The following is an 18,840-nucleotide window of genomic DNA, read 5'->3' as shown; positions in this document are numbered from 1 at the left end:
TGTCTTTGACATCTGACATCCATTTCCTTCCATTTACGACCTTTGGAAATGGAACACGACGTTCGACTTTAAGCGACCATTTTCGTTCGAAATTCTTTTCAGTAAGAGTTGATCGGATTACTCCGTGCGATTCGACCCACCTCTTAACTCACTTTATTATATTTCGGAGCTCGACTAAGGACGGTCTCAGAAAATATTGTTTTTCATTTTCATCGTACTATAACAGGGATGAAATAATTTTAATATATTTCAGGTTGGCTCTCAAGCACAACAAACGCGTTAGGATGGTCATCTTAACGAGATTGTTTTTGTCAACAATTTACATACGAACATGGATGTGCTTTTCTGCGTCGACTTTTTTCGAAATTTTTTTCCTTCTATTTTTCCTCTTTCTCTCTCACCCTTTCTCTCTCTGTTCTTGTCTTTTTTCTTTATCAGATGAACATATAATTTTTCATGCGACATTTTTTATGATGACTACGACTGGAAATGCTGGAGAATCATACAATAATTATTAACACGAGGTGAGAACTGTCGAAAAAAGTATGGATTATTTCTCTTTATATAGAACGTCGTTATTATATTAAAAGACGAAAAGCGAATGAAGAAAGAAGAGAAGAACGTGAAAGAAAGACTAGTCGGAGAGAAAAAGAGAAAAGTATAGAAAGACGAATGAACGGGGGCCGATGCTTGTAAATATGGATGAATAGATAGATATGCAGATTGTTGAATAAGAGGTTAAAACGCAGAAAGAGAGAGAAAGAAAAAAAGGAAAGAGAGGAAAAAAGAAAGAGAGAGCGAGAGAGAGAGAGAGAGAGAGAGAGAAAGAGAGAGGGTAAGTAAAGAAGAGCGGGAGAAAATGGAGCTGGCGATATGCTCTCGACGTAGGAGAGAATACAGACGGACGGCGTTGAGTTGAATAATTGTACCTCGTCGAGTTTTATTAAAACATCGCTGGCTCGGTGCGCAGAATCGCATGCTCCATGTATATAACCATCGGTGATTTATACCTGTTATTTTGTACCGACACTATGCTCGTTACAGCAGGCAGCTACAAGAGCGGCATGAGAAACGTGGATGAGAGACGGAAAACGATACATACTCGTGAAAAAAGAAAGAAAGAAAGAAAAAGGGTGAGAGAAAGAGAGAAAGAGATATACAAGGATAATAAGTGTGGTTGGAAGTAGTAGAGAGATAGAAAAACCGGCCTACTTTCTACACTTTATTCTATGGATGCACATTGTCGTACAGTTATGCGCATTGCGTTATGTTACAAACAGGCTCGACTTAAAATCAAATTTTTAACAACATAAGAACGATTCCGATTTCTCATAGCTCATAGTAAAATATATAGAGTTTCAACCGGTCGTTGAAAATTGCTTTAACGAATGACCCGAACTTCGTTTCGATCGAGTGCCGATCTAATCCGATATCCGTTAATCCAATATTGATCAGTTAAGTACAAATCGTAGTCCCTATGATGGAATAGGTACGAGGGAGTTACAGAAAACTCTGCCATTTTTGTTTTTCACGTTATTGCGTAAGCTTGGTTAACCGTGCTCGATTGTTCTCTGGTGAGAGAAAGAGAGAGAGAGAGAGAGAATTTCGAATAAATCTAACTCTGAATGTACGACGTTTAATCAATGACTTTACGAAATTCCTCTAATGGAAAGTAAAAAGAGTAGGGAAGTAAAAATTTATCAGATTTTTCGATTTTCGATAAAATTTAAAAACCGCAAAATTCACGGCCAATTATATCAAAAGGAAAAAGAGAAAGAAAGACAGAAAGAAAGAAAAGACATATTTCGTTGGGTGACTGGAGAACGTGTGATCCATTAACTAATTTATTTCCGCTGAGACAAATTTCACTTGGCCACGAAGCATGTAATCAGCGGTGGAGTTGCAACCGTTTCGTCTCGTTTCGTTTCGTTTCGTTTCTACTCGCTTTACCATTTTCTCTCTCACTTTCTCTTTCGTTTGTAAAACTCCTCTCGTAAAAGTCCTCCTTTACCATCACCCTTCGCATCGTTTCCTCACGCACGCGAGCGAGAAGGAGAATGAAAAAGAGGAAAAGAACACACACAGAGAACTCTCGAACTCAGACGGTACTGTCGTAATACAGAAAGTTGGGGAATTGGATTTGAAGTTTTGCGAAAACGCGACACGGGGATCTACAACGATACCAGAAAAGATGGAGAGGAACGTGAAAGTGTATTGTGAATGATAGTCTACGTATATACGTTTAGAGAGTCGAAAATAATGATGCGGTCAAGCAACGTTATTTCGTTTGTTAATTATTCGATTTGTTCCACGTCTGTATAAGAACGGAAATACGATCGTATTTCACTGAAGATAGTATTGCACTGTCGATACCTAACTACATTAAAACGATCGATCAACCGATTTTAACAAATTTCTTTATTATCGATATGTATAGATGAAAAAACACGATATATTCATTAGAAAAATAAATGGCATCGCGTTCTCTTAGATCCTTTTTCTTCCCCGCATTGAATTTTACCGATGGAATATTTCGAATATCCTTTCTGTATTAATTTCATAAATAATACAGCCGATAGTATCGTTCTTTCACAGTTGTTTCCACGTTGTTATTTATCAAACTAAGCCGTTTTACATTGGAAACATGGAAATTTGTGCTAATATTGGATTCTGCGAATACCACGGGCGAAATGGTTACTAATCTAAGAGAACGTTGTTCTCAGTTTCCACCGAAAAACAAAGCTAGGACTAAGAAAATATTTGACTATACTTGAACTCATAACTTTTCCGTTTCGACTCTGCCTAAGTTTTTATGCAAATGAATTAATGCAAATTACGAGTTGAGTAATATAAACGTTGAAATTATGATTATACACATATACACAAACATGCACACACACACATATTAATTTTAAACGAGAGGAAACTTTCGTTCTTTATTTTTATTCTTATTACTTAAGTGTAAATTCGTTAATCGTAATTATACTCTCTCTCTCTCTCTCTCTCTCTCTCTCTCTCTCTCTCTCTCTCTCTTTCTTTCTCTCTTTGAGGGAATTAGCGCATGAAGCGAAACGTCGAAGAATCTTCCAGCTATGCATTTGACTAATTACGACTAATTTAGTTGATGTCAATGCAATAGCAGGCATTATTATAAGTAAATGTAAGAGAAATTTACACGGACGAAGAGTGATACACAAAATTTATTTGTATCAAATTTCTTACTATAATATCGTATTAACTTAATATCCTAAAAGGAAAGTGCGTTTTGTTATCTGATCGTTTTAATCTTCACTTTAACATACATTCGAGAGTAATTAAGTATTGATAAGTTACGAAGAAAATTCACTTTTAATTCTTTCTCTATTTAGTCTACTTCTGCGCTTGACGAGTATCTGAGATCTTGAGAGAGTAGGTAGATTTACATTTTTAGGAGAACAACGATATTTCAGGGATCTTCCGTTGTATTCTTCCGTAGATAAATATTCAAACGTCGCTTAAAATGGCACGATAAGATTTTTGGATCTGATTAAACGTTCGTTGTTAAATTTTCATGAAATCGTCTCTAAGAGATAACGAAATTATGCACTTTTATTACGTTGCGTTTATTTGAACATTTTTCGATAATATTTCGTAAATTTTATCAATGGAAAATATTAAATGTACTCGAATAAGATAGTCATTGAGTGTTCTTAATAGCTGCTTCGATATAAATCAAATAATATTTGTACGTAGCATTATTAACAAATAGCATTCAATGATGGCTCTATTGTAATTTGTTCGCTAGACTGTGTAATTAACAATGCTAGGACTAATAACTCGCGATCGTTAATTGTGCGTAAACGGTCTGGCATGTTTTCGTGGTTGAATAATCTTACGAAATTATTTTGTGAATTTCTAAACAGACAACAGAAGGAAAAGGAAAAAAGGAGGAGTAACGCCTCCTCTGTCGACGAGGCTAGAATATCTCAGCACACTTTTACCCCTTGTAATGGCATGTAAATCGAAGCAGCAGACTAAAATAGGCACGCTGTAGCGTCCATTTCAAAATTATAAAATAACGTGTAGATGCATGCAAATTCGAGCGAAAACGTATATTCTAATGAGCAAGCTTTGCGAGAAGTTCCTCTTTATTTTATTCTTTTTTTCTCAGTGCGTTCAGCTTTTATATTTTTTCGAACAAGAAAGGGCCGAATTAAAACGTAGTGGATGTAATTCCATGAAAGCCAGTTGCCAAAGAACTATTTTTTACGGCACATTTATATACATGTACACATACACACACACGTGTACTCAGTGATATGTCGTTTTCTTTTATATAGTTTATTCAAGCTGACGAGAGATGCTTTAGTTACTTTAGATCTTAAAAAATTGATATACCTATCCTCTTTACAAGGCTTCTGTGTATGTCGGTCCTTAGAAACAATGTCGTGATTAATTTTCGCAACGGAGTAATATTTGATGTATTAGAAGAAAAAAAAAAAGAAAGAAAAAAAAGAAAGAATGAAAGGAAAAAAGTAGAAGGCATAGGTACGAAGAAGAAAATATTCTTGAGTTAGCGAACGAGGAAGAAGACGTCATTGTGGATGAAGGCGGTTCGCGATCGTGAAAGAAGCAGTCCTGAGCGATTTTCATACAAATTCCCGAAGCGCTGGTAATCATAGTGAAATTAAGGTCATCCATCACTCGCAAGGCCCATTCTATTCCGCTACCCCACTTAATAGTATTCTGCTGAGCGACGTAATTTTGCTTCGCGCCTCTCTGACCGCACATAAGTGTGAGCCAGAAAGGGAATAGAATGAGGAGTGCGAGGAAAGAGAGAAAGACAGAGAGAGAGAGAGAGAGAGAGAGAGAGAGAGAGAGAGAGAGAGAGAATAGTTAAAACTATACAAAGTCGTAGAAGAGTAGCTAGCATGCCGTTGCATTTTCAACATGGACAAGGACGAACGAAAGCTAAAGTTGAGCTTGTGGTGTTTCGCATCTCGACCACGATATCCCCAAGAGTGTTCCTGGCATTTTCCTGGTTAATTTGCGCGACCTCGTCTAGTGTATCCAAGAATTTATCATCACATTCTTCCAACGATGTAAATCAATTATCGAGAGTTCAAGCTTCCTGCGTATATATACGTAAGCTCTTGCCTATGTACCTCCTGCCTGTATCCCTTTTATTTACCATCTCTTGATATAGCGAAAATTGTGGAAAGTTTAGAAGGCGTACCACGAAGTTTAAGTTTATAGGGAAATTGGAAATTTAAGAGGAATGAGAATATGAGCACCTCCGACTCGTAATTGTGTTTATTTTTCGAATCGGAATATTTGTTACAATTGTAACAACTGAAATCTTATTTTTAAAATATAAATTTACGCATGTATTGAAAGAAACGAAAATTAATATTCGTTTAAACACGCGCGAGACTAACGATCATCCTAAACATCTTTTCCTTTTCTTTCCATTTTTCTCTAATTTTTGTTATGCTTTCTTTCGGATAGTTGAAACATTTGTTAAATATAACTCATTCATTTAAACGTTCCTTCAATAGTTTAAATAATCGAATCTTATTCATAGAGTTAAGCAATTAACGATCAGTGGACTAACTACGATATCTATATTTATTTAATTTTGAAAGTATAACATAAGATATTAATTAATAAATATGTTCACTTATGAATCCGTAATCTGAATCACTTCACGTAAATCAATTTAAAACCATAATCTTTCTATGTAATTAATAAAATTCACTAGCTAGGTGAAAATATGGTAACCTATTGTATTACTTTGCTTTATTACGGTGACCGAAGAGGAAGTTATCTTCTTGGGTGTTCTCCACTCTGCGAGACGATACAATACCGGTGTAACATTTGTCAAACAATTGTACAACATGTACCGTGAAAGGTAGTATTATATATTCATGTTTCTAAGTGTTTCTACGAGAAAGCAATGTTGGATGGCATATTGTGTCTATGTATATTTAGTCCGTGTATATAGACGTTATACATCTGCTCAAACAAAATTTCACTGACGATAATTAGTGCGTCACGTAAGAGTTTATCTTCCTTATCTTTTTTCTTTCTTTTTCTTTTAACTTCGCAAAAATTGCGAACTTTGAGAAAATAAATTTTCTAAATATCTCGAAAACACACCGATCGATTTTTAATATCGTTTTCATCAAAAAAAAAAAAAAAAAAAGAAAAAAGAAAAAAAATACATATACATATCGTATCGATCAACGAGAAAAATAATTCTCGTATTTCGTAAATAAATATTCACCACCAAAGTAAATAATCCTGTAATAAAATAGAAAATTCGTTCCTCGGTCCCCGTAGAGACCGAGGTAAGTTGAATTTTTATCGTATCTCGGAGCGACGTTTAATAATCAGATTTTGACTTATCACTGGCTCCTTTTTATCGTCGCTATCGTAAGAATATTTTACAGAAATACGTCGATATTTGGCGTGCAAATATTTTTTAGGATTAAATTGCGTTCAACCGGTGAATGAATGAAATTGATCATGGTTCTTAGGGAACTAAAAAACGACGAAAGAAAGAATGGACGAAGAGTTTAACTCGGAAATTTCTTTTCTTTCTCAACTCTGCAGGGAATACGGAAGTAGCGGTAAAGCTACCGAGAAAATGAAAGAAGTAATGGTCGAAGGTGATTGTCCGGAAAGGAAGCGTAGCCTTCGGGAGCGGCTTCACGATTCGCCAAAGCTGGAATAATAATGAAGAAAACAAAGGAACTCTCTCGCGCTTCGTCTTTTCCATAACGATATGCGATATCGATCGATTACATCATTCTTAGTCTACTTACCTTCATTTTCCTACGTTTAGTTTCCTCGTGAAAACGCTTACGTAAGCTCTACTTAGGTGAAGTCGGTTAATCACGTTCAAAGAAGCATGACCCCTCCTTATTCTTATAACGTTACATTTATCGTGTTTTGCCATTTATATCGCATTAAAACCGAAGTAAATCGTCCTCTTTCTATTTTTATTTTTCCCGTTACATCTATTCGTTATACGCTATGGTGAGTATTCGCAAATAATTTTCTTCGCCGTTATCCGGTAGTTCTTCTATCTGAGTATTAAAGAGTAACGGAACGTTCGAAAATTTATGGCTTGGACCGTATAATCTCAGACCGAAAGAAAAGGCACGAGAAAAAGTGTAAAAAAGAGGAAGGAAAAAGTAAAACCGTTCACCTCGGCGGCATTGTTCCAGGGAGGCCTTTCAATCTCCGAGCCATTATTAAAGCGCTTAAAGAGAAGAATTTATCGCGTCTGTGGGCATCATCGCGCTCGATCTTGCCTATCCTCTCTCTTTCTCTCTCTCTCTCTCTCTCGTACCATACCTATATCCTTTTCTTTCTATTTCTCCCTGTGCCTTCGCTTATCTCTGGAATTCTGAATCCTGGCGAAAAGATATTCGGATCAATCAGAAATAAGTGAAGAATTTGGAGAATCATCGAGCGTTTAATATTACCAAGAGTAGAGAATTAATCGAAGTATAATCCAGGATGTGCATGTGTGAAAGAGAGAGAGAGAGAGAGAGAGAGGGGGGGGGGGGAGAGGGAGTGAGAGAAATAGAAAAGGATTTTGAGTTCTGAATTAAATGCACGCTCATCCAGAGATCTGACCTAATTACATATCTTCTCGGGAGAATATGAGCATATATAATATACGGTAAACGTACATACATATTCTGTAATGAAGAGATCAGAGCCGGCATCTGGAATTAGGAATTCTCAGGGGCTTTGAATTTTCGACTAAATACAGAATGGAATTTTATCTCTTATCCTTGATCCTTCCTCTTTCTATTATCACCAATTTCTACGAACATGCTCAGGGTGGACTCGGTAAAGCGGTCTGTACTTGACAGCATCAAAATGAACGGCATGTGGACGTTAAAAGAGCTCGAAAACGACTTAAACCTCGTGTACGTTAATGACGTTTAAAAAGAAGAAATAAATAAATAAATAAATGAAAAAAGCAAAAGAGAAAAAGAAAACCTTCGGTACGTATAAAAAAAAAGGGAAAATGAGAAAGAAAGAAAAATTTTATGAAAATTTTATTCGGATTTAACGAGTTTAACCCTAAAATCCTAACATTCACGATTCATTAGAAATAAAATAAAATGTTGCTACTGTACGCCGACGTTTTTCAACGTGAATTTATGCATGCGGAATTAAATAGATGTGCTCGGACATTTTTGCAGTTAGACGATTCCTCGGTGGAATATTATCTGCTCTCTGAAAACGTTCGTCGTTCTAGCCAGCTACGGAGAAGCGCGTAAGTTAGTCGCAAGCGCGATGACAAAGGGCGATATACGTAGCACGTTATAACATTAAGCGAGCACCACCGTGGAAGCGGCACTAATTGTAAACTAACGAACTCAAATTGGATTTAAATTACAACGGCTGGCTGCAGAGAGAACATAGCTCTCGCGAATCGACGCATTTCTGCTTCGTTTCTTTTTTCGTAACTTTCTGCGCTTCCACCTCTTCCACGTTTTTCTTTTCTCTTTTCCCTTTTTTTTTTAAATTGTTTTTTCTTGGTTTTTGTTTCTTTTTTCTTTCGTTTTCCAATATCTTTTTGTTTCTGGCAGGAATAGAGGACGGGAATAAAATAATCTTATTTTTGTTGATTTTTCTCAAAGACCACAGGATGAGAGAATTCGATTTCAATGGTCCTCCTTTTACTCGATTTCCCGTTTCTATTGGCACCTCGCTAACCATTGACGCGAACTTGAACCAATGGACTTCTAACATTATTGGGAATGAAGAAAAAGGCCGACATAGTCATCAAAGTGAACTTTCTCAAAGGAAACATTCGGAAAGTTTCAAAGGATGTTCCCGCGTTCTTTCGCTTCGAAATATTTCCGATTGCCGTCCGATTTCCTCTTAAACTTCTTTTACTGATGTTAACTCCTAGTCGAATTATTTTTAACAAATTCAAAGAAAAAAATATATATATATGGAGCATATTGAATTAGAATAAAACGATGGCATAAAGTAAAGGTCATACATGTCTAGTTATAAATTTTGTCAATGTCGGTAGTCATAGAATCATGAGGATAGAAAAAGAAAGATAGAAAGATAGGGAGATATAGAAAAAGAGGTAGAGAGAGAAAGAGAGAGAAGATAGAAAGACAACACACATGCTTTCGCGAATAGGGAAAAAGGAATAAGGGAAAAAGGACAAAAGTTTCCTTTTCGCGATGGTATTCTTTGTCGTCATCGCGACTTGTATTCGTATGCTCGTGTCTATATATGTGTGTGTGTGTGTGTGTGTGTGTGTGTGTGTATTCAACGTTCGACGACGTGTTCTCTCGCGTTCTAGAGAATCGAGCGAGTAAGCACGAGACTGTAGTTCTCTTCTATCTTTCTATCTCTACTTTTTTGAAAGAGTATTCGCTCATACGACGAAACCATGGACAAAAGCTACTCGAGAATACGCAACGAAGGATGTGCTTCGTATTCGCCACGCGAGTTTCGTAACAGACGAAAGAAGAAGTAAAAAGGGTAAGGAAAAGAAGAAGAGAGAGGAAGAGAGAGAGAGAGAGAGAGAGAAAGAGAAATGGGAGAAGGAGTAAAGCGTGAATCGCACGTCAAAAAATTCCAGCGACTTTTCCAAAGCCCATAGTCGAAGTACTCTTCGTGTTTCCCAACGACGACGAAAAATTGTCTTCCTTTGGATAAAGCTAACAGTACGGTGAACGCCTTCAGAAGTAGTTAGTCCTTTTTTTTTTCTTTTAACTCTCTTGAACCATTTCTCTTTCTCTCTCTTTCTCTCTTTTTTTCTTTCTTCTTCTCTCGAATCGAGACTCAAGAACAATGATGATCAGTCGATAAGAACCAGAACTATGATAAATTGAAACGGCTATTGGTATGAACGGCCATCGACGATCATATTTGATCAAACGAGCAGCCAGCTAAGAGCTAAGCTCTTAAATCTCTTTCTCTAAGTACGAAAGGGTTCTCTTATAACAGTTTCAAGAGATTTTCCTACAGTTAAATAAAAGTTATTCTCCAGAGAAGTTTCCCTGATTTTCATCTTGTACACAATCATCGATTCCTTTATTCTTTTAATATCGCATTTTCTACGGTTTTAATATTCTTTTTGCAAAATCTGTCGTGCGTATTCGAACGTTCATTGATAAATTAATAAGATACGCGCACGGAAATTAGACGTATAAAGTCGAATCAAAGTTGAGACGATTTGGATTGATATTAATTGAGTAACTTCGGATCGAACGAATCACGTACAACAATATTTTCTTACGATAGAAAAGATTTTTAATATCCTTATTCTTGTATAAATTTTTGAAACGAAAAAAAAAACAAATCCTTCGAGATCGATCGTCCTTATTTTTTCATTTGGGAACGATGTAATGTTAGAACCAAAATGGACGAAAGGCATACGTTCGATCTTCACCTTGCAATGACGACGAACGGCAAGATGGAGGATAGTATACGGTAACATAGAAAGCTACTTACGCGGAGCCGTTGTGACGTCCGATGGAAACTAGACGATAGATTTGTAATTCGACTCTCTGTCCAGTATCCGGGACGAATCTATACGTACACCTTGAAGGACCTTCGAGATAGGGCGATTTTATTTGTCCAAAACCACGATCCGATTTACTGAATAACAATCTGCTATCCAGCGTTATATTGCACACTGCAAAAAGAAATGCATAGAGTTTTATATTATAATATTTTCAAGAATAAAATAATAAAAAGGTGAACAAAGTATGTACGTGTGTATGTGTATGTATGTATGAGAGAGAGAGAGAGAGAGAGAGAGAGAGAGAGAGAGAGAGAGAGAGGGAGGGAGGATAAAAGTAATTCAGTAGTTGTTGGATCGATCGAGCTTATTGACATTTACAAATTCCTTAAGATATAAAGTATAAGTAAAAAGAATGTATGATCTCTTCAAAGAAAGATAGAATTTCAAATGAATGAAAAAACTTTTTTTTATCCTCGATCGACCGCGTCAAGACTTATCCTGTGTAAGAATGAAACTTCGGAATGTTTCGAAGACTTACAGAAAGGTTTTATCTCGGCGAAATAAAGAAAGCTTCCTTAATTTTACTAGTTCGTGAAAGAATTTACTTTGGGTAAAGAAAGAAAGAAAGATATAGATACAAAGAGAGAGAGAGAGAGAGAGAGAAAAGAAACGGAAGACAAAGAATTCGTGCACGGTACAAAGTAATTGTGTACCAGTAAAAAAAAGAAAAAAGAAAAGAAAAAAAAAGCTTTTTGCCAACATAGGAAACATCTTCTTTCTTCGCATTGCTTTGCGTCGATAGCCGGATAATAAATTCAACCACTTTCAGTAGTTTTTTTACATTACTCTCTTCTTTGAAATTATTTTTAATTATTTCTTCTTTGTGAAACACGGAATATTCTTACTGAAGAACTATTCTTTATTTCTACAAGATGAAAAGACGTTAGTCTGCATATCGGCGTCATGTTTATTTTATATGTCCCAAACAATAGCGATACACATTAAAATCCTTTTTATTTAACATATTTTGTCGAATCAATTAAAACGAATAAGGAACGAAATATACACCCTCGGTTTTCTATAATGTCGAGTCTTGATCTTTCCATTTGACGTTTCAACGACGATATTACAAGACGATTTTACGATGTAATATGAATCTTAATTGATTTCTTTGTGGTTATCACTATCTTTCGTCATATTAGATATGCATGGCTGTATTCTTTATTATACCCGATTATATGTTTTCTAATAAATTTTAATTCCCCGTTGTAAGAACGACATCATATGTATCATAGGATTAATGTACCATATGAATTTTCGTCGAATAGATTTTTTTGAAAAAAGAAAAAAAGATTGAAAAAGAAGCTTTAGAACGGTTATATAATAATTTAAAAATCTCTAAGAGGAGTATTGTATACCGCATTATGTGTATGTTCTACTGCATAGGAAGAATGTCTTAACAGGATCCTTGGAATATGAGAAAGGATCGTTAATGTGCTCTTCGACAAAGAAATCCCTTTCTTCGTTTTGGTTCGTTGAAATTTGAAAGATTAATCGAACGAAGAGAAGCTTTTCGATAATGCACAAGGGATTTTGACGTGACTTAATTCGGTATAACGATGATATTTTGTGAAAATTTAGCATTATATCCTATTAACGTCTTGTCATTGTTGAACGTATTTAGGAAATCATTAAGAAGTAATAAGAGGAAGAGAGGGAGAGAGGAAGGTGTAGGTAAAGAGAGAGAGAGAGAGAGAGAGAGAGAGAGAGAGAGAGAGTAAGAGGATGAGAGAGGAAGAGAGAAAGAGGCCAAGAGAAACTATTCTCCATCGTGGTGAGCGTTATCGTGGTGAGGAGCTTTGAGACGAACAGACTTTAACTTACTGTTGGCGCAGTGTTGCTCGAGGCCACATTGAGCGCACCTGTTGGGCGAAGCTGTGCCGCAGCTGCAACCACCGGAGGGTACGCAACAAGCGCATTCGTTGCTAGATGAATTGAAGCTGCAAGCACAGCCTGTTGTGCTTTGCGTCCAAAGGTCCACCTTCCTTTCGGATCCGCCTGAAACGCAATCAAATTTATTTCAAAATATTTATTGATATGTTTAATTCACGAATATATAGAAATATTCGGGATAAGAAAATAAAAAGGATTAATATCGTTGACTTGAGACAATTAGGACGATTACATAATAATAATAATAACAATAGTAACTCCATTAAATTCTTCCAACTCATCGATTGGTCTTCATGATCTTTAGAATTAGATAAATCGAAGATAATCGTAAGTTCAACCGATTACGACAAGTTTACACAACTTTTGGTTTAGTTCCATACAATCGGATGATTGATTTTTTGTCGATAAAAAAAAAGAAAAATTCAATTTTACGGTATACATAGAGCGATCTATTGGGTAGGAAACATTCGTCGGTCCGGAAACTCGACGCACTTTTGCAAACAAACAAAGTTGCGATTCAAAGGATTTTTACGTGCAACCAATTCAGGAACCTTTTGTCGGTTGGTTTTGCTGGTACATTCGATTCGTTTGCGGACCGATATTCACGTCACGATATAACGTTTTACGCTTTTCACTGTTGAGTTTGGTTTCTCTGTAGTCTTCTAACTATGTCTATCTCTCTTCGTCTCTGTTCTTCGGCTCTGTCTTCCTTGTTCACGTCGTACTTTTTATCTCTCTTTCTCTCCCTCTCTTTCTCTTGTATTTTGACATCCCAAGGTAATTGTAAATAGAAACGTGTTGGAAAACAACGTTGCTTGCAAGAAATACGTCTCTCTGACGAGCAATTGTTCATTGTTTTTACCACCTTTTACTGAAAACAATCATCCCTTTTTCGAATGCATTCGTTTACGAATTCCTACGAATTTCTTCTCGTGACTCGTGGAGTTAAAGAAGAAAAAAAATCAAAAGAAGAAAAAAAAGAAGAATAAAAAAGACGAGTAAAAAGGGTCACAATCGGACGCTCGTTTTGCAGGACGAACGGGCCAACGTATCTCGAAAATCAATTTTAAAAGATTACGTTGAGAATTTAAAAGAGAACTTAAAAGAGTCCTTGTAAAACATTTTCGGACTCTGATAGAAATGTATGTATGTAAAAGAGAACGAAACGATATGTTTACGTGCCAACGGGAAAGAATTCGACATTTAATAGAGATTTCTGCTTGATTCGGCAAAGACGTAAGAGATACGTAAGCGTGATTGATCGTTTGCCTTGAACGAAGGAAATGTGGTTGAAGATAGGCCAGGTGGCCGGAATACGATGTGTCGGAGTACGGAAAGGAGTAAGAAGGAAAGGAGAAGAGGAGTAAAAGAGAGAAAGAGAGAGAGAAAGAGAGAGAGAGAGAGAGAGAAAAGAAAAGAAAAGTAAAAATGAACGAGGAGTAAGGTAAAGGTTCTTTTCTAGAAAAGAAAAAGGGGAGTGTGAGTTGGATGAGCGGGGAAGGGTGAAAGAAGACATAAATTCCAGAGCAGTGTAAAAAGGGCGTTAAGAGGAGAAGCTCCGGCACCCCCGATATGTCAATATCCCAAGGAAATACGGGAGCGGTACTTGGCCAAAGGGGTAGTAAAAATAAAGAAAACTTTATTGCCAACTCTGCCGCCTTTAGCGTCGCCAGTCGAGGACGGTGTGCTTTTCTCTCGACAGAACGAATTTCGGAAAAACTTTTCCAGTTCCGGATGCTTTTCCTGACCGTGAATGTGCCGGGAGGATATTCGAGAGAGGATTAGATTTCAGGGGATTTTGTGGTGCGAAGGTATTCGGGACAGTGAACGCGGAGTAGAGAAGAGGGGGAGAGAGAGAAAGAGTGTGAGAGAGAGAGAGAGAGAGAGAGAAATAGATAGATAGAAAGATCGAGAAATGTCTCTATTTCTTTTCTCCGACGAAAAGCCGGACAGTATTCCAAATTGGATTTTTAATCCATCGATCCATGCTCGATTACAAGAGTTTGTTTAAGGGGTTAGAGATAGATATATAAAAAGAGAAAGAGAAAGAGAGAGAGAGAGAGAAATAAAGAAAATAAAAGAGAAGAACATCGATATAGGGAAAATAAAAAAAGAAATCTTGGCTGGAAGATCGTGAAAGGTACGGTGGATGGAGAGAATAAAATGCGGGAGGATAGTGTGCTTTGTAGAAGAAGCGTGCTGGCGCTGCGTCGAAGAAAGCTATTTGTAGAAAGAAACGAAAAAGTGAACGAGAAGAGGATACTGAGAGATAGAGAGACAGAGACAGAGAGAGAGAGAGAGAGAGAAAGAGAGAAGAGACGAGAACGTCTATATATAGGCGTCGGTAAAGGAAATCCAAAGCGAACAAATACATAAGATCTATCCGTCCTTCTATCTCCTTTCTGTCTTTCTCTCTTTCTCTCTCGTGTACTCTCTGATTCTTCAATCGAACTCTTACGTTTCATCGGTATATTCTCTTCTCATAATTTTTACGTTGTCCACTTTACTCGAAAATATTAGAAAGTACTGTATTCGTACTATAGATATACGAATTTATGGTGTACCGCATCGGTGAGACACACAAATCACAAATTGGGCTAAATCCAAAGTGTGTGTGCACACGCGCGCGCACCCCCTCATACGCACGCGACTATGCGACCGTCACGTAATAGATGTCACGCTGATTAGCATCGGGTACGCCGTTCCACCCCACTATTACTGGATATTCGTGTTATGTATATCTTCATCGCTGCCCTTGAATATGGATGAGAGATTCATTCACGTACACGAACGAGTTTGTAAAATCGTTGCATTTAAAGATAGACGTAAACAAGCCCTAGTCTCGTCGTGATCGTTATTTTTGTTCGCTTCTTACGAAGATTCATCTTACTTTGTGTTTTTCTTTTTTCTTCTTCCTTTTTCTGTCTTTCTCTTTCTCTTTCTATTGTACGCGCGAGTGCAGAAAAATCGATTTTTCCGAATTTCCCATTTTATCGTCTTCGATCGCCTTTCCCGTCATTCCATGAAAATATGTTCTCTATCTTTCTTCTTTTTCTTTTTTTTTTTTGTATCAATTGGACTTATCTCTCATTCGACCACGAAACTCGATTCCAGCGGAGAATTCGAAAGGAAAAAGAAGGAAATAGAAGGGAAAAGAGAGAAGAGAAAAGAAATAAAAACGACAAGGAAGTAAAATCCTGAGAGATAGAACGTGGTTCCAGGTGGCATCGACTTTCGATAGGTACTACGAAGAGATCCACTTAGTGCTCACTTTGCGTCGACGTTAAATTCTAATGAAGCCGATATACTCCTACCGAATTTGGAGAGACCCCAAAAGCTGGCTAGAGATGTTTCGAGTGTGTTTAGGAGTTGAAAGAGAGAGAGAGAGAGAAAGAGAAAGAGAGAGAGACAGAGAGAGAGAGAGAGAGAGAGAGAGAGAGAGAGAGGCTTTAACACTGTACTGTAAGTTCTTTAGTACGATGTGTACGTGACTATAATAATTTTCGTTCGAACAAGAATAGTAGTATCGAGTTCTCTTCTCTCTCTCTCTCTCTCTCTCTCTCTCTCTCTCTCTCTCTCTCTTCATCTCACAAATTATCTCTTCGTATCACCTAGGCAGCTTGTTCCGCACATTACCATGGTAATAGACAAAACGGTGATCGGCGGACATGTAGGATGGCTTTTCCAAGGCCGTTCATTAGCTCCGATATTGGCACGAAACAAGCATGTAGGAAGTAATGTACAATGTAATTTAGGAAACCCTCCTATTCTCTGTATTCTCATCGTAACTTGTACCAACTCGATTCGTTTCCGCACTGGTTAATCCTTTTGAACGGTATAGTAATTTTCTGACTATTCGAGTAAATATTTAGTCGCTAATCGATCCTTTACCTCATCAAATGACCGTTTTAACGATTATATTTAGACCTTTCTCCATTACAAACAACGTTAAAATTCATTACAATTTTATAACAGAAAATTCAGATTTTCGTAAAACCATTTATCCTGCGATAGATTAGTGGGACGCGTTTCTGTTTGTTGTCGTTAGTATAAATTGATTTGAAAGTGCGAGAAATAACATCCTACACCTATCGAACGTTTAACCGATAATTAGTATTAACAATACTCTCGGAATTTAGCAATTAAATGATATGTAAGCGTATTGCGGTGTTCGCTTTCGAAATTTGCATTGTGGCTTTCGAGAGTCGACGTATCGATTATCATGGCTTTGTCGGACACTGGACACAACGTATCTACATATGTATGTTTCCCAACATAGAAAGTCGACGTGTCCTTCGTGAAACAATGTTGCTAGATAATTAGATCATTGCTCTTGCGATTTTCAACGAAATGGCGTTTTTCCTATTGATTTTTTGTCTCTTTACTCATTTTTCTTTTTTCTTTTTCTTTCTTCCCTTATTTTTTTTTCTTTCTTTTTATGTTTCTCGTTTTTCCCTCCTTTGAATATTCTTCGTTCTTCTGCCGTTGGAGATCAATGGCTGTCGATTAGGTGGATTAAGTTTTGCTTTTATGACTGGTCACTAGTCACTATGCTACTTGGCATTCTATCCGCATCTCCATGCATTTGCACTTTAATTGGCTTCACACCTATCTCACTCCCTCCTTGCTGACTCTGTTGAACCGTCATATCTCTCTATCCTTCTCTTATCCTTCTTCTTCCTTTTTCTCTATGCCATCGTTTTACATACACATATATATATATATATATATATATATGTAGATATACATACACATATATACCTGTTCTCTTTCCATTCTCCTTTTGCTCCATAAATATGTATAATGTTCACGCGAGCATGTACAGATCGTCGTAAGATCGTGCACACGATCGCTTCGGAACAGTTATTTTCCTACAAGAGTTAGACAGTCACGAAACGAACAACGTTTCCAAACTCGAAGACACTTTTGGTGACATTGAGTGATAAATGCGATACTAAACGAACTGGAAGAGTACATTCTCTGATGCACATTGCTTCACATAATACTGGAAGAACACGAATCGAATTTGAAGAAATTCAAAGAGATATTTGTAGTTATCGTATCACGTACTTGTTACTATCCCTTTTTATAAATATTATTGATTATATTTCTACATTTTTTATCTTTATATCTTTTTCATGCCATAACGAATACAATCCTATGAAATTCATTAACATTATTATTTATGTACTTATGTTACTTTCTAATATAGGTATTATCGCTTTAATGAGTTCTCGATATCGGCATCCCATGAAGTTTGACTAATCGTTCTCGTCGTACAAGGGAAACCAAGCGAGGCCAATTACCTTTATCGGTATAGGTTAGGAGAAACAACGGTTTTCGTGCTACATGCAACCAACCCCTTACAAGCCCCAACGGTTGACGTCGACGAGTTATCATAATCGGCTTTGGCGTAATGCCGAACATCCGTGGAAATATAAAGCTGATTTCCATTTGGATGGACAAATCACATTTCTAAGACAACAAATTTCTGACTATTCGCTAATATTCAAAAACGTAAAGAATTATTGGCTAATACCTTTCATTTTTATTATTTTTTATATTATTTGGGAAGAATATACGTATATAATATTTCTTAGATATTTCTCCTTTTATTTCGTTATGAATAAATTGGCTTATGCTTGGTAATTTCTGATTTTACATTTTGTAATACTTTGTTCAAACACTGTTTGCATTGCATCGTTTGCATCGGATTAGGAAGAAATTGTGAAAGTAATAACACGAATCGAGAGAAATTTATGGGATCCACGCGATCCTACGAATATCTTGTAAACGTCTGCGATTATTGGTATTTCGAGGTACGTATTACCTACGAATGATATTTGGAAACGTTTCTAGTTGCGCAGAACTATCGATTCGAATAGATTCTACATGTAAGTGGATCGATAATCCCTCTCTCTCTCTCACTCTCTTTCTCTTTCTCTTTCTCTTCGAATGCGCGTGATACAGACTAGCACGGCAGTGCGCTCGAATGAAAGCTTCGAACATGAAAAACTTCGATCGTGAGAGAAAGAAAAAAAATAAATAGAGAAAGGAAAAAACAAAATTAAAAAGAAAAAAGGGAGAAAAAGAAAAGAAAACGAAGAACGAACGAAACGAAACGAAACGAAACTAAACGAAACGAAACGAAACGAAACGAAACGAACGAACGAACGAACGAATGGCTAAGGTAAAAAATTTCAACCGTTCCTACGTACGAGCTGAGTTAAACCTCATGGATTTCGAGATAGGTACTTGGAAATTTTATCGTGGATTAAATAGGGGTAGAGAGATGCCACTATATAATTTTGTGCTCGAAGGATGACGACGTGAGTCCTTTTTTCACTTTATTTATATCTTTTTTTTTCCTGATTCAACAAGGATTACAG

The 18,840-nt window shown here is 36.8% G+C and overlaps 1 protein-coding gene across 5 annotated transcripts in view; it reads right to left on the bottom strand.

Moving 5' to 3' along the window:
• The window catches only part of LOC127066103 (uncharacterized), a 150,399-nt gene that overhangs the window by 77,237 nt on the left and 54,322 nt on the right, over positions 1-18,840 (bottom strand). For all 5 annotated transcript variants that reach the window (XM_050999423.1, XM_050999424.1, XM_050999426.1 and 2 more), the window contains 2 exons: positions 12,383-12,556; positions 10,486-10,669 (listed from right to left, as the gene is read on the bottom strand). In XM_050999423.1, coding sequence (XP_050855380.1) covers positions 10,486-10,669; positions 12,383-12,556 — 358 coding nt within the window. The remainder of the gene's footprint in view (positions 1-10,485; positions 10,670-12,382; positions 12,557-18,840) is intronic.

Source organism: Vespula vulgaris, chromosome 9 (assembly GCF_905475345.1).
Source record: "Vespula vulgaris chromosome 9, iyVesVulg1.1, whole genome shotgun sequence".
NCBI classification, from domain to species: domain Eukaryota; kingdom Metazoa; phylum Arthropoda; class Insecta; order Hymenoptera; family Vespidae; genus Vespula; species Vespula vulgaris.
Note: the sequence above shows the minus strand (reverse complement) of the source record. Positions and strands in the feature narration are given on the sequence as shown.